Below are 15,867 nucleotides of genomic sequence, written 5' to 3'. Positions count from 1 at the left end.
ATATCCTGGGAATTTTTATCAATAAAGAAAATTAAGGAGTTATGTTGGTTAGGACTTGAGTCAGCTCCTGAATCCTCATATTTACCTAACCACTGACTACTGCCAGTTTGAGCAAGCGTGCTATGTTAATGGAGGGATATATTATAAAGTCACCAAAATCACGTTTGTTTAAAGGTTTTCATATTTAAGTTTATGGTTAGCAGAAAACCCAGGTTGGTATATAATACAAGACTACATTGGGACAAAGATCTAAGTGCAGGTTTCAAAACAAACAGACTGAAGATGTAGAAGACGCACATCAAACAAGCCGTGGTCCCTTCAGAGCTGTGTCCTTCTAGACTCGTCTTCAGTTGTACTAAAAATTTGAGTTTGCCAAGTGCCGAATAGATTCGTATTTGCTGTGGTAAGTCAAGCAGTTTTTGATAAGAAATGTCAACTGTCTTCCAAATTCTCCAAAATTGCGTACATAAATGTCTCCTTTGTATATTAAGCACACGAAATTCAAATCCGTTCACATCGCTCTACAGAGCTGCTCCTGTGGTTGTGCTTGGTGTCTGTCAGCTCCGGACACTGAGAGGACGCTGTTTCCTCTCGAGTGTTGGAGGCCGATTATTGACAAATGTGTGTGGTGTCTTCATTCATTTCCCGGTGCTCGCCTTTCTCGGGAAATAGGATTTCTTGGTTCTCCTCCCCCTGGGTATTGTCAGGCCACTCTCTCTCTCTCATCCCCGGTCCTTTTATTCTTTACTGATCATCTCTTCTGAGAACAGGTGGGGGAACGAACTGTAGATTTGGGGGTTCCTCCTTCAAGGCAACAGAGCAACCTGAGAAGGAAGGATTCGGGGTTCTCTGAGGTCATCTCTGAAGCCAGTGTGTGGAGTCAGGGAAGAGAAACAAATACAAGGCCCCACCCATTTGCCTAGGATTCGCCAATGCAGTCCACTCCAATCAGTAAAACAAACGAACAAAAGACAAGACAGAACAAACAGCATTAACGTTAACTTGGGTCAGGCATCTGGTGAAACAAGTAACTGCAAATATTGAGTAGCTGAGAAGCACCTAAAGAAACGTTCAGCATCCTTAGACATCAGGGAAATGCAAATCAAAACAACCCCAAGATTCCACCTCACACCAGTCAGAATGCCTAAGATCAAAAACTCAGGTGACAGCAGATGCTGGTGAGGATGCGAAGAAAGAGGAACACTCCTCCATTGTTGGTGGGATTGCAAACTGGTACAACCATTCTGGAAATCAGTCTGGAGGTTCCTCAGAAAATTGGACATTACACTACCTGAGGACCCAGCTATACCTCTCTTGGGCATATACACAAAAGATGCCCCAACATATAACAAAGACACGTGCTCCACTATGTTCATAGCAGCCCTAGTTATAATCGGCAGAAGCTGGAAAGAACCCAGATGCCCTTCAACAGAGGAATGGATACAGAAAATGTGGTACATCTACGCAATGGAATATTACTCAGCTATCAAAAACAGTCACTTTATGAAATTCATAGGCAAATGGATGGAACTGGAAAATATCATCCTGAGTGAGGTAACCCAATCACAGAAAAACACACATGGTATGCACTCATTGATAAGTGGTTATTAGCCCAGATGCTTGAATTACCCTAGATGCATAGAACACATGAAACTCAAGACAGATGATCAAAATGTGAATGCTTCACTCCTTCTTTAAAAGGGGAACAAAAATATCCATAAGGGGATAGGGAGGCAAAGTTTAGAACAGAGGCTGAAGGAACACCCATTCAGAGCCTGTCCCGCATGTGACCCATACATATACAACCACCAAAACTAGATAAGGTGGATGAAGCTAAGAAGTGCATGCTGATAGGAACCAGATATAGATCTCTCCTGAGAGACACAGCCAGAACATGTCAAATCAGAGGCAAATGCCAACAGCAAACCACTGAACTGAGAACAGGACTCCCGTTCCCGTTGAAGGAATCTTAGAAAGGACTGAAAGAGCTGAAGGGCTTGTGACCCCATAAGAACAACAATGCCAACCAACCAGAGCTTCCAGGAACTAAACCACTACCCAAAGACTACACATGGACAAACCCATGTATCCAGCTGCATATGTAGCAAAGGAAGGCCTTGTTGGGGCACTAGTGGAAGGGGAAGCCCATGGTCCTGCCAAGGCTGGACCCTCAGTGTAGGGGATTGTTGGGGATGGGGTGGCAGTAATGGTGGGTGGATGGAAATGGGAACAATCATATAGAAGGGGAGAGGAAGGGGCTGGGGGCTGATGGACAGGAAACTGGGAAAGGGAATAACATTTGAAATGTAAATAAGAAATACCTAATTTAATAAAAATGGAAGAAAAAAAAAAGAATGAAGAGGACACCCAGAAGTGACAGTGTATATTGAAGCATAGTGTTTTCTGTGGTGACATCTATCTGGCTTAACTTTAAGAGGATACAGATGGCCCCTTTTCTTAGGAGTCTGTGCACTGAATGAGGTAACAATGAGCAGTTGTTAATCACAGGTGTGGTGATGCTGCTGATGGGGGGAAACTATCCCTGTTGAACAGATGCATTTAGTGAAGATGGACCCAGTAAGGAGCATGTGCAAAGGTTTGGAAGTGATTGAATGTTTCTCTTTATTGTGTGTCATAGTCAGAGAACATGCTCTTTTCAATGACATGCCTTCCCTTAGAAAGCCAGGAGAACATCGGACATGCATGGGACTTTTATTTTGACAATGGTACAATGGGCACTAGTTTTCTTATAAAATTTGATAATATTGATCCCTTTACCCTTTCTTGTCCATTCTCTTTCCTCATGATCCCTTCCCTTCATCCTCCCAACCCCCTTCTACTTGTGTGTGTGTGTGGGGGGGGTGGTGGTGTATGCACTAATGAATGTCATCAGAATTTCTTGCAGAAGCCTGGGTTGGAAGTTATTTACAAGGATATGGACAGCTCAATTCACCAGGGACCACACCAGTGAAGAAAATGTCCTTCCAGCAACCATTATCTGGCCAGTAGGTCCTCAGAGATGGATCAAGACTCATGAGCTCCTCGCCCATCCATGATGGACTGTACATTGGGCCAAACCATGGGTAGATGTTGTGCAAACAATAGAATGATAAACAATAGAATGTAATGATAATCCACAGCTGCTGAGAGAGCCAGAGTGCAATGGTCGGGTCATCCCTGGAAGAGAGTGTTCCACAACTTTCCACCCCTCCCTCTGTCTCCTGCATTCTTTCCAGGCGCTCTTCCAAGAAGTTCCATGAGCCTTGGGGTGGTTTCATAAATGTTCCAGTTGGGGAATTTTGGTCTCTTTAAAAAAAAATCAGACTCCGACACCTGTGAATTTTTTTTTAACCAACATAGATTTTGGCAGTTCTAATATGTAATGACTCAATACCAAAAGCCATGTGAGTAGTATCTACTTTGCACGGTGATCTAGGCTAAGGTGAATCTTTATAGGTACCCATATTTTGCTGACTGTGTATCTGAAGCAAGCATAAAAGCAAGCAGCGAGAAATACTCCAGCTATAAGGCCAAGGCATCATTTGTCCTGGCGTATGGGCGACTCTGCTTAAAATGCTGGAATGAGCATATTGTCAACTTCTCTTTTTTTTCTTCAATTCTGATCCAGAAACACCCAGACTATTCTTTTTTAAAGAAGCATCCACTTCATGCTGCAAATCAGAGACAGTTACAAAGAGCCCAGGAAGTCTGCCATCTGCAGTGGGAACAAATGAAGGCATTGAAAACGGCAGACACAGACACGGTCTCGATTCTTGAGAATAATCATAAACCTCAGTAACCCCAGAACACTGTGCTGTGACCTCCTCATTAGAGAGTCCCTCAGACACCTCCCTAACGTGAAAGACACTACCAAAAGATGAGAAGTAGATTGAATGAGTAGATTGAATCTACTCTTAGGTCAAGTAAGCAGAAAGAGCAGAGCCAAGCCTTGGAAAAGAGATTTGAGGGTCTTGTATACATAGATAATTAGAGAAATAAGTACAGCTTGGGAGAGATGTTCGAACTAAAGGTCAACATGTAGTATTTACACCAGAGGAGGAGGAGGAGGAAGAGGAGGAGGAGGAGGAGGAGGGAGAGGAGGAAGAGGAGGAGGAGGAGGAAGAGGAGGAGGAAGAGGAGGAGGAGGAAGAGGAGGAGGAGGAAGAGGAGGAAGAGGAGGAAGAGGAGGAGGAGGAAGAGGAGGAGGAAGAGGAGGAGGAAGAGGAGGAGGAGGAAGAGGAGGAGGAGGAAAGTCTCTAAAGAAGTGTGAAGAGGTAATCCTTAAGCTCTTTCAACTGCCCCAGAGAGGTTTCTTGATCAAGATGGGGGACTGAATGTTTTATATCAATATTTCATTGGGATGGTGGAAATTACATACAAATAAGAATTGACCTTGGGTTGTCTGAAAATTATCTAAGTGTCATCCTGTCAACAAGATTTTGTGAAGTAGGAAATGTCTTAGTGTTCTTACCAGTTGATAACACAGGGCATAAGTAGTATTGGATCATTTGATGCTTGCAGTATATATAATCTGGGTGTCAGTCAAAGTAGCAAGTGACTTCATGCGGATAAAAGCTCTAAGCTCTGAGACAGAGGATATGGACAGCAAAGGTTAACCAAGATGGCCATTTAGAGGGTTATTCATAGAACAGAAAGATCCAGGAGCTTCATTGCTCTGACCTTCTCTATTAGTAGATTGGAGGATTTGACTGAGAAGGGTCCTGCATTGGGATGTTGAACATAGGCTTGTGTGTGTGTGTGTGTGTGTGTGTGTGTGTGTGTGTGTGTGTGTAGACAGGGTTTCAGAGAATAGAGAGAAAACAGACAACGGCAGGAGAAGAAAAACACTGAACCAATAACAATCCCTTCCTCCAGCATGAAACATATCAACCTTTAATGTACCTGGAGTAGAGACCTCCATTGTTTGAGCTACATAGAGGGCTCTGACTCAGATCACCTAGACTCTCCTGATGGGTAAATACACCAAGAGAAGCACAAAAGAAATCCCCTCTGTCACCACTACTAATCAGAACAGTGTTAAATTTGTAGTTATGAAGGCTATTTTTTAAAAATTACTAGATATTTGTGAAAAACAAAATCAAGAAAGAAAGGAACCCAAAGAAAGAGGAAGGAAAACTGAAGTGAGAGAGGGTGATGTGCCGATTCTGTGAGGTTTCCAGACGATAAGAATTACAGCGCAATCTCACCCATAGACAGTAAGAGGTAGAGCATATTTTCAGCTTAAAACATTGATGTACCAGTATTTGTTTTCCAAATTAATAAATGTTTACATGGTCAAGTAATTATGATTAGCTGATTTTTGTTTTTACCATGCTTAGGATCCATTTATAATCAAAGTGCCCACATCTAAACAATCTAAAAAAAAAAACTCATTACAAATGATACAGATCGTGACAGCATACAAATGCAGCTGACTGGTATTGCCAGCCAAGGGAGAAAGTTATGGTGGAAACTCTATCTTTATTGTATTTTATTTAGAAACAGTTGGTAACCTTTCTTTATTTGTGTGGACATTACAATAAATGTGATGAGTAAGAAGCTATCATGTCTCAGGGTCTGGGGAGGTTTGAGTAAACATTTTCTATACATCTTTAATAAGGGTTGTATTAGTCAGGGTTCTGTAGAGTAACAGAGTTTCCGGAGTGAATATATATGATTTATTAGAATGACTTATAGACTGTGATTTAGCAAATCCAACAATGACTGGTTGTGAAGAGAAAGTCCAAGAATCCAGTAGTTGTTTAATCCACAAAAGACTGAATGTCTCCACAGTTTTCAATATACACCAGAATTCTGAAGAAGTAGGTGCTAATGTTATTGAAGGGAATGAACTTGCTATCAGGATGAGAGCAATCAGGCAAAGAACAAAAACCTCCCTTTTCCAGGTCCCTATACAGGCTTCCAGCAGAAGGTCCAGATTTGAGGCTGGCCTTTCCACCTCTTAAAATCCAGATTAAAGGTGTGATTTCCCACCTCAAGGATCCAAAATAAACGTGGATCTTCCCTCTTCAAATTAAGCCTATATTCTTCACAGGTGTGCCCTATTTTGGGTTTTTAGTAAATTCCAGATGTAGTCAATTTGACAATCAAGAATAGCCATCAGGAGGAGGAATAGTTTATGCCTCCTTAAAATGATCAGTGTAGAAGGGAAAAATGGGCATGTTCATTAGAATTGCAATGCCCAGCACCAGAAAAGCTAAGACCAAGAATGGTAAAGTTCTCAGTACAGAAGCTGAAGGAAAGAAGCAATAAGACAGGACTTGGGTTTTCTTCACCCATCTCCTGTTAAAGAGGTTTCGACCTTAGATCTGTTGCTTCTGTAAACAAATAATCAGTTTAAAATATACCTATTGTTGAGGGGCGTTCACCAGATAAGACTGCCCATACGCAGGTGTGAGCCAATAGAAAGTCTTTATTAGCCAGCCAGTGATGACACAGGGTGTTCAGGATCCCGCTGTAGACCCCGGCCTTGTTCAGGGTGAGCTTTTAACCGCCAAAAATATATTCTGCGTTGACACATTTCAGTTAACAAGGCAGTTCGCCAGAAGCAGAGCCACAGAAGCTACAAAGCAAGGTTGGTTCTCAGAACTGCGGACTTTGATGGATTAGGTCTTCACTTTTGATTTGGTAGATGGTACTGTCTCTGTGCTGAGTTTTATGGGCCGAATGGTACTTGCATCACGGCAACAGTTGTGTGAAGGTCTGGGGGCCACTGAAGGTCTGAGGGTCTTTTACATTTACGTATTACTCTATTTCCTTTTGCTATAACCAAATGCCAGAGGCTGAGTCCTTTATTTGTCTTGTAATTCTGGTGGCTGGAGGGTCCAAACAAATAATTTAAAGAAAGCTGGAGCCCATGGTAGGACATCTACGGAAATGACCTCATCCTATAGCAACCACTCTTATGAGGAGTAACTCACTCTAGGACACCAGCATTAATCTCTTCTGAGGGTGATGTCTGCGATGCCTTAGTCACATAGGGCTAGACACCACCTCCACCTCAGCGCTGTAAGGGCTCTTCTCAGCAATGTCACCCTGGGACCAAGCTTCTAGAATATGATCGTCTGTGGGGCACATCCAAACCACAAACGAACCATAGCATTAGCCAATATCAGACAGAAAAATCTCAGAAAATAGTTATGAAACCATCTCTATGCAGATAAAACTGTAACAGGGAAGAAAGTGATGGATTTTCAATGTGGAAAAGTTGATAGAAAATTTCAATGGATCAGAAGTTAAATATAAGATTGAAATCCAAAGAGAGTTTATTCTCAGAATACAAGGCTGTTTCAATATTAGGAGGTCCATTTATATAGTTCTACATTATTAACATATCAACTAGGGAAAAACAGTCATTTGAATATGTAGGAATTCAGCATCATTTTCCAATGAATAAAAACTGCCAACAAAGACACGCCCAAATCTAGTGTATATATTTAACATGATAGCAATTCTTCAAATATGGACGACAAAGTTTAATGCTTTAATATATAAAGTGCTTTCACAAAGCAATGAAGAGGTGATACACTCAACAGAAAAATATTAGTATCACACGAATCATAACTGTCCCCCAGACACTGAGAGATATTTAACATAATCAGTATTTAAATAACGTAAGTGCAAGCTGCATGAGGAATTCTAGGTGACTATGTTGTCAATGATCACAGTGCTAATGGACTTAGTATGGGTGAGGCCGAAAGAAATGGGCTCTGTCATCTGTCTGGGAGACATATGCATCAGCAAATTAATCAAGAAGTGTAATCTGTTCAAAATTAATAAAAGTACAGATCCCCTTTGATCTAGAAATTCCACTCCAGGAGTGATTTCTAAAGCAATTACTTAAGAAGAATGCTCACAATATCTAGCAACAAAGATTGTGAATGATCATATTTTATTATGAAAAATAGAGGCCTAATTCCAACAATGGACTACTGTATTATAAAACTATGGCGAATTCACAATCACTATGCAGCCGTTACAGGTCATGCTGTGCATGAATAGTGTTATATCCAATATGTCAGGGTTGCTATAAACAATGTTAAATAACGAGAACGCAGCTCAAACCTGTATAACAGAGTCATTCTGTCTGTTTAGATTGAATCTATCTCATGTCTGTCTCTATGTTTGTCTATGTATCTATCATCTATCAATCATCCGCTGAACTATCTACATAGCTATCATTTATCATTTATACACCTAACTATATACCATCTATCTATCTACCTACCTATCATCTATCTACCATCTCTTTGTCTATTATCTATCTTCTATCTACTATCTGTCTACCTCCCTTATCTATGTATTGATAAATGGTGAGAGAATATTTTTTTCCATATTAAAGTTAATAAGCAGCAGCTGGTGTTTCTTACAATTATTAGTGTACTTTGCTTGTGATTTTTTTCTTTCATAAGAAATTACTTCATTTACAAGGAAGTAAGCAACATTTACTTTAAGGTAAAATATATGTCTATTTTCTCTTTTATATAAAGTATAACAGGAGCCTAATACACTTTTTATAAAACGAACCTTACTTTTCAGTCCTAAAGTGAACACAACAGAAAATTAGAATGTAGGTAACTACTAAAATAAAACTACAGATGCTCTAGGAAAAAGAAAGTTTCAACTTTCACTTTTGCTGAATTTTGCTAAGTGTATAGTCCTAGCTCGCCTGGAATTTGTGCCCCTTTTGGCTTTGTCTCTCAAGCGTTGAGACTGAAGGCTTGTGCTGCCATGCCTGGTTCAATTTCACTGGTGATTTTAAAAAATAAAAGTAAAATGCCATTCTCTCCAACCCCATAAGAGAAGTGTTAATATTATGCATGCCATGTGGCCCATCCATCTCCTTCCTTAGAATTCCTAGAAGGAGATGTTTAGAGATGTGTACAAGTGTGGGTGATCAAAATACCATTTGTGATGAGAAAAATCAGGAGAACCTCACATGTTCAAAAAAATCTAAGAGCAATTAAACTATGGGATATCCATAAAGTTGATATTATTCAGAATTTACAGTAAGTTTTAGAATAATGACATTAACAGATTCATAATAAACTATGAAGTGATAGAAAGTTGATTTCTTTTTCTGCTTTAATACATACTGGAGGATGTGTTTGAGAATCATGTGCAGAATGACTTGGTATTTTTGCTGCGTTTGGTATCTGGACAGTTATATAGACTTGCTGGCGACGCACTGAAACCGGGCTGCATTTGATAACCCGCTTCTCCTCTTGTGGTGTTACAGCTACTCCACAATGTGATAATTATTTGTTCAGGGAAGAAAGCAGTGCTGGACCCATGTTCTTACATGATAGCAAACTGTAAGCAGTTAACGGTTCAATGCTCAGTGATTATAAAACCCCTAAGGAAATAATTGAGTGATTTTTCACTACAAATGCAATTAGAACTCATGCTGAGACAAACATGCCATCTCTTGGATGTTTAGATTGGGTTAAATTGATAAATATTAAAACTGGCTTTCTTCCCTATTCATTGAAAACCCTTAGGAAAATAATAACAAGGCACGTAGTGTAGGCTTTGAAACCACATGCAGATGAGAAGTCATCTCCAGAGAGACCTTATGTATGTGGGGAGCTCTTAAGTACTGGTGGACCTGAGTCCAGGCAGCTAAAAAAAACATATGAAGTAACGAGGTTCAATTCACTGTGCAGAAGCTATGAAGCTAATCGTATGACCAATCGATCAAAAATGCCTCGTATGGATAGCACATCAGAATGCATGCAAACATCCCTTGTGAGATGACATGGAGCCACAAAGTATCTTGTAATATCCATTATCACACCTCATATTTTACAATAGTGAGCGGCCTGCGGCAACAGAATTACTGTATGACAAGTTCAAGGGCAGACAGAAGGGAAAAGTGATACTTGACAGAGGTAAAAAAAAATTTACCTGTTGCTTCTGTTATTTTAATGAAGATATGCCAGTACAGTTCTCAAAGAAAAAGGTAGACTGATAAGTTATGAATTTTTTTCCAGAAGAAGAACCAAACCTACAAGAGGAATGAGGTGAGTCACATCCGCGATGCGTGCACACCAAGGAAGGCCCTCTGGAGGACAGACAGGAAAAGGAGCCAGGAAGCGCAGTCAGCTCAGAGACTGCAGACTTTCCATTTTTTATTCTTCAAAAAATCTATCAGTAAACTAGATAGCCAATGCCAGAACGCAAATGCAAAATTACACATTCGGTGCAAGAATGTAAACAACAGAAAACCTGCCGCTTGTCTAGAATGGATTCCGACTTCAGTTTCCTGTCTGTTACCTAAGTACACACAAAGACAGGCCGCTTTTGCAATGGGTAGGACGTCTTCCGTTAAAAATGAAGCTGCCCATCTAGCGTGGTATTCAACCTAAGCACAACAGTCTCGCGCTGAGAGGTGATGTAGGAACATAACGAGTGATGCTCTTATTATGCAGTAAGTATTAGAAACTGCCCTATGAGGGAGAAGAGCTGCCCACTGTTCTCTCTGCTATCCTGTATCTCCAACTACCTATTTCGATGTGACCCTTCAACCCTATGGCTATTCACCCTCTGCTTCTCTTGGCAAACAATCAACTGGCACGTGCTGCCTGAGTTAAACTCTTCCTATCTGGTCTTATCCGGCCTCTGCTTTAGGATCCCTCCAGCTCGCAGTCTGAAAAGATCCTCCTGGGTGTTGTTTGAGCACGGTCAACCTTAGACGCCTACCGTTCCCTCTGCTCTCTCGCACATGCGCTGCAGGATCCGGTGGATACTGCAGAAGCTGGGTCTGTCTGCAGGCAGCTTGCTCCAACATAGGCGCATAAGGTTGTACAGTTCCAAGGGACAGTTCTCAGGGCAGGCAAGGATGTTACCATCTCTCACATAGTAAATGACCTCCTCATGGGCCATTCCATAGTAGGGCTGCAGTCCATAGGAGAAGATCTCCCAGAGGACCACGCCATAAGCCCACACATCTGACTCCGTGGTGTAGCGGTTGTAGAAGATAGACTCGGGTGGCATCCAGCGGATAGGTATAGCATCGTTTCCATCAGCTTTGTAGTAGTCTGCGGAGTAGATGTTCCTAGAGAGGCCAAAGTCTGCAATTTTCACCACCATGTTCTCTCCAACCAGGCAGTTCCTGGTAGCTAAGTCCCGATGGACAAACTTGCGCTCCGACAGGTAGGCCATGCCAGCTGCCACTTGCCTGGCAATACAGAGCTGTTCCGCACAAGACAGGGGTGGAGGACCAGGGCTGGACACCCGAGCCCTCGTGGACAGGTCACTGTGGCTGAGGCTGCACACAGTGTGAGGGGACATGCTTCGGAGGAACTCATTGAGGTCACCATAGGCCATATATTCAAAGAGCAGGCACATTGGCTTCCCAACAGCACACACACCTGCAGTCAAAATATCATCGTTAGACCGAATCTTTCCACAAGGAAAGAACACACCAAAATCAAGGGACTAGACTAGAAAGGATGGTGCCCCACTTCTTATAGACCGTGTTAATCATATTCTGACTCCCATTTCTTTACTTCAACATCCCCTGGTACCTGGTAAGATTCCGTGTATTTCTTTTCTTTCCTGACCCCTTGATTCTTACATTTTCCCTCTGTTGTCTTTCCACATACACATACATTCCACCCGACTTCATGCTCACTCTTGTATTAGCGATGTTTCCCCAACATTTTATCTCTTGGATCGGAGAGATCATGCCCCCGATTCTTTAAATCACTCAGACTGGCCGGGTATCTGGACAGCAGGTGCACAGTAATTTATGGTGAGTGGATTCAGGAATGGGTATTCCTGGGAATGTGTGAGATGTCTGAAAAATTGAGAATGAGGAAAATCTACCACATTTAGGAAGAACAATCAAAATAATTCTCTTCGAGGACCTTCTTAGGTAGCGTTTGAAATTTAGAATTTCATCATTGATGTTCATTCTACAAAGAAAGCAATGTTCATATACACGGAGTTTTATGCACAGTGTTAAGAAGGGGTTTGAAAAAAATCTTAGCACATTACTATATATGAGAAAACTGCATATGAATATTGGACTTGCACCATGAAATCTAATAGGCATAATTTCACATCACAGTAAAAGTAGACTGTCAGATTTATTTTTTTCAGGGAAAAATTAGAAGTCTCAGTTTGCAAGAAAGAAGAGAAAGGAGGAGTAGGGGCTTTTCTAGTTATGTTTGTAATTCAAGGGATTCTAGCAGACAGTGTGTACGTTAAAGAGGAAATCACGTGCTCATCTCTCTTCCTAGCGCCTCCTACAGGCTCTTTTCTTGGTCTTGTCAACAATCATTTATTCATTTATTTACCCAGATCATTAAATGGCTTTGATGTTGCTGCACTAGTTAAATTTGATTTGAAAGAATTCTGTCATTAGAAAGCCCAAGACAACATATTTCTTGCAAGAAGAAATGGTGTGTGTGTGTGTGTGTGTGTGTGTGTGTGTGTGTGTGTGTGTATGACAGAGTCTCGTGGCTGTCCTCAGATCTACTTGGAGGCAATTGTGACTTTTAACTCCTGATCCTTCTTCTACCTCCAAGCATTGGGACTACAGACACTATGAATCAATCTTAGTTCTTGTCGGTTAAGAGACAAAAGACAAGAGAGAAATTTGAGAGACACTCTCACTAGTGATGTAGAAACACATTATGCAGTAACCACAAGGCAGCGTACTCACTGTACCTGGCTTGAGTTAGAATCAGCCCAGGGGACTAGGGATGTGGTAAAATTGCAGACACACATAAGAATACATCAACAGTCAAAGGAACAGTTTAAATTCTTTTGCAACAAAACAGTGTCTCAGTTTGGTTCTCATTGTGGATCATGGTCAAGGGCTTTCAAGCTAAACAAAAGTTTTAAAAGGAAACATATTGTCTGACTCTTTTAAGCTCTATTGTTAGGTTTTCTGAGCCTGATTGGTGGTGAACAAGAGGTATAGACCAACACAGAAGAAGGGATTTGGCTTTCCCATCGTCTTTTCAACTCTTCCAGGTAGTTCTAGCTCATGACTCTGGAAGGAATGTCCTATTACTATCCTCACTCAGCCAAAGCATGTGTTGTCTTCCCCTTGCTCTCCCTCCTTGTCCCACAGCTCACATCTGCTCTCTCCGGGGATTTCTTGGCTCCGCCTTCTAATTGCACACAGACCCCAGTCCCTTCTCATTACTGTGCCCGCACTCCCTAGCCCGTACCAACGTCCTTCTGCACATTGAAAGACAACATTCTCTATCTCCTTGTTTTCATTCTACCCCTTCAAATCTGCTCAACAATCCAGCTAGGAACGTACTGGAGAAAAACTGTCAATCATTTCATGTCATGGCTTGGCACTTTGTGGCTCAGAGTTCTTACTGATTCCCATTTTACTTACAGTAAAAGTCAGGAATTTTTCTTTAATTTTTGAGAGTATAATATAACTCATTTCCTCTTTTTACTCTCATTCGTGGTCTCTTTTTTTTAATCTTTATTAACTTGAGTATTTCTTATTTACATTTCGATGTTTCCAGGCCAACATCCCCCTAACCTCTCCCCCTCCCCTTCGTGGTCTCTTTTTTAATGTTATTACATACATATATGTCCATGTATACAATACAAATATATTTCTAAATACAACCTGATCAGTCCGTATAATGTTACTTGCATGAATATTTTCAGGGCTGACGAGCTGGAACTGGATAAGACTTGGTGAGCTCTTCCCTGAGGAAGACTAATTCTCCCACTCATGGTATTCTTTTGTTCTTTGATAGAAGGCCTAGTAGGATCCTCCAGTCTCCCCACTGTATTTACTAGCTGATCTAGTCTTACATAACTCTCTCAAACCATCCCATCGCGTTTCTATTTCTCCTCCTCCTCCTTCCTTCTCCTCCCTCCTCTCTCTCATGTGTATGTATATATACATATATTAATGTTTGTATATAAGGTTATATGTGTATGCAGGTACATGTGTACATGTATGAGCATGGAGTATGGACACGGATGTCTAGTGTCTATCTTAATTTCTCCCCACCTTATATTCTTCAGATAGAGTCTCTCCCTGATCCTGAAGCTCACCAATTTCTGTAGGCTGGCTAGCTTCAAGGCCCAGGGATACTCCTGTTTCAACTTCCCTAGTGCTGGCATTTACAGGCATGTGTCACCATGCCAGGCCTTTGCATGGCTGCTGGAGATCCAAACTCAGGCTCATGCTGTTGCCGTGGGCACTGTATGCACAGGGAACCACCTTCCCAGCTCGATCTTGCATTCTCTAAGCACTGGATAACCTTGCCATGGGGTCTGTGCTGGTGCATCTCATTCTTCAGTCATCTCCACTGCCGTCCTCTCACCCCTGCCAGGTCCCTACACAGTGTCACATGTCCACTGCAGTCTTCAAAGTTTTCCTTTGCTTTGAGTTTTAAAACAAATCAGGAGGAATATAAGCCACATCTATACATGCTCACTCCTGCTGTCTCCCAAGGCCACTGTAAGCTCCTCAAGACTGGTAATTTTAAAAGTTTTACTTATTTCTGTGTAAATAAACAAACTATTCTACTAACATGTGCTAAATTTATGAATCCGTGATGAAATGAGGACACAAAAATGAATAAAAATATTATTTAAATTGTGATATTCTAGTCAAGGAGAAAAGAAAATGGACACGTGATTAATAGTGTGTGTGTGTGTGTGTGTGTGTGTGTGTGTGTGTATGTGTATACCTTAACTTTTTGATGGTGAATTAGTGTCAAGGAAACTCTCTTCATACGGAGACACTTGAAAATAATTAGAACCGGAAAAGAGGCAACAAAGACAGAAAATTGGGAATCAGAGCAGGTATCTGTGAAACAGAGTCTGGGGTAGAAGAAATTTTTGGGTAGTAGGGGAAGAGGCTAAATTAGGAAAGGAAGAGACATATCCCATGGACCAGGAGTAAGGCAAAGGGATAAGTAAGTAAGAGTTAAAAAAAGAGAAGCTTAGAAAACCTCTTGGCGGAGGAACAGACTTTCCTCAGTTTTCATACCTAAGAGCTTCACAATGTTGGGGTTGTCAAACTCCGCCATGAGGGCTGCCTCCCTCTGAAAGTCTGCCTGCATATCTGCGGAGGCCTCCTCCTTCAGCATCTTCACAGCCACCATAGTGAAGGGTTCATAAGGAAGCAAGCCTGGGGCCCTGACGGAAAGACCACAGAGGGGGGTGTTTGTACCCCCGAGATTATGTTTACTCACATCTGTACACCCTACAATTGTGCAGCCTTTTCCAGAGCCACAAAGCGAAGCAAGACAACAGCAGTAAGTCATGCTCACGTTTCCTGATGCGAATAAGAAATTAACTAGTTATTCTTGACACAGGCTGTGCTTGACGATTATTTACCAGCTAGAGAATACACACACACACACACACACACACACACACACACACACACACAGACAGAGAGAGAGACAGACAGACACAGACAGAGAGACACAGACAGAGACACAGAGTGACAGAGAGACAGAGAACAGAGGGAGAGAGAGACAGAGAGACAGACACAGACAGAGAGAGAGAGAGAGAGAGAGAGAGAGAGAGAGAGAGAGAGAGAGAGAGAGATCCCCTACTGGTTAACCTAAATCTAAATTCCTTGGGGGTGGAGACTATGGCTGACTGCATGTCCTTCCCTAATACAGGGTAAAGTTGCATCTTGCCAATTGCACAGTAAGTGTGCGAAATTTCACCTTAAATGCAACCCCAATATCAAGGCTGCTTTAGGTGGAAGTAGGATTGCATCTGCTCAAGGATGAGACGGGTACTAACATTGAAATCCAAGCCCACATTCTGTTGCCCCAGCTATGTGTCTGTGGATCTGTGCCCACACAGAGTAGGTATTTTATTCCATTTCAAACAAAA

The 15,867-nt window shown here is 41.7% G+C and overlaps 1 protein-coding gene across 2 annotated transcripts in view; it reads right to left on the bottom strand.

The window, feature by feature from the left end:
- Window positions 1-7,266: 7,266 nt before the first annotated feature.
- The window catches only part of Musk (muscle associated receptor tyrosine kinase), a 114,094-nt gene continuing 105,493 nt past the window's right edge, over window positions 7,267-15,867 (bottom strand). Inside the window, exons 13-14 of one of the 2 annotated variants that reach the window (XM_063288470.1) lie at window positions 15,005-15,153; window positions 7,267-11,393 (exon numbers count right to left, since the gene is read on the bottom strand). In XM_063288470.1, coding sequence (XP_063144540.1) covers window positions 10,711-11,393; window positions 15,005-15,153 — 832 coding nt within the window. In that variant the 3' untranslated portion in view covers window positions 7,267-10,710. The remainder of the gene's footprint in view (window positions 11,394-15,004; window positions 15,154-15,867) is intronic. The other variant, NM_031061.2, reaches the window with a different exon arrangement.

The sequence above is a fragment of the Rattus norvegicus genome, chromosome 5, assembly GCF_036323735.1.
Source record: "Rattus norvegicus strain BN/NHsdMcwi chromosome 5, GRCr8, whole genome shotgun sequence".
In the NCBI taxonomy this organism is placed as follows: Eukaryota; Metazoa; Chordata; class Mammalia; order Rodentia; family Muridae; genus Rattus; species Rattus norvegicus.
The sequence above is the reverse complement of the archived record's forward strand: the minus strand, read 5'-3'. Positions and strand labels throughout refer to the sequence as shown.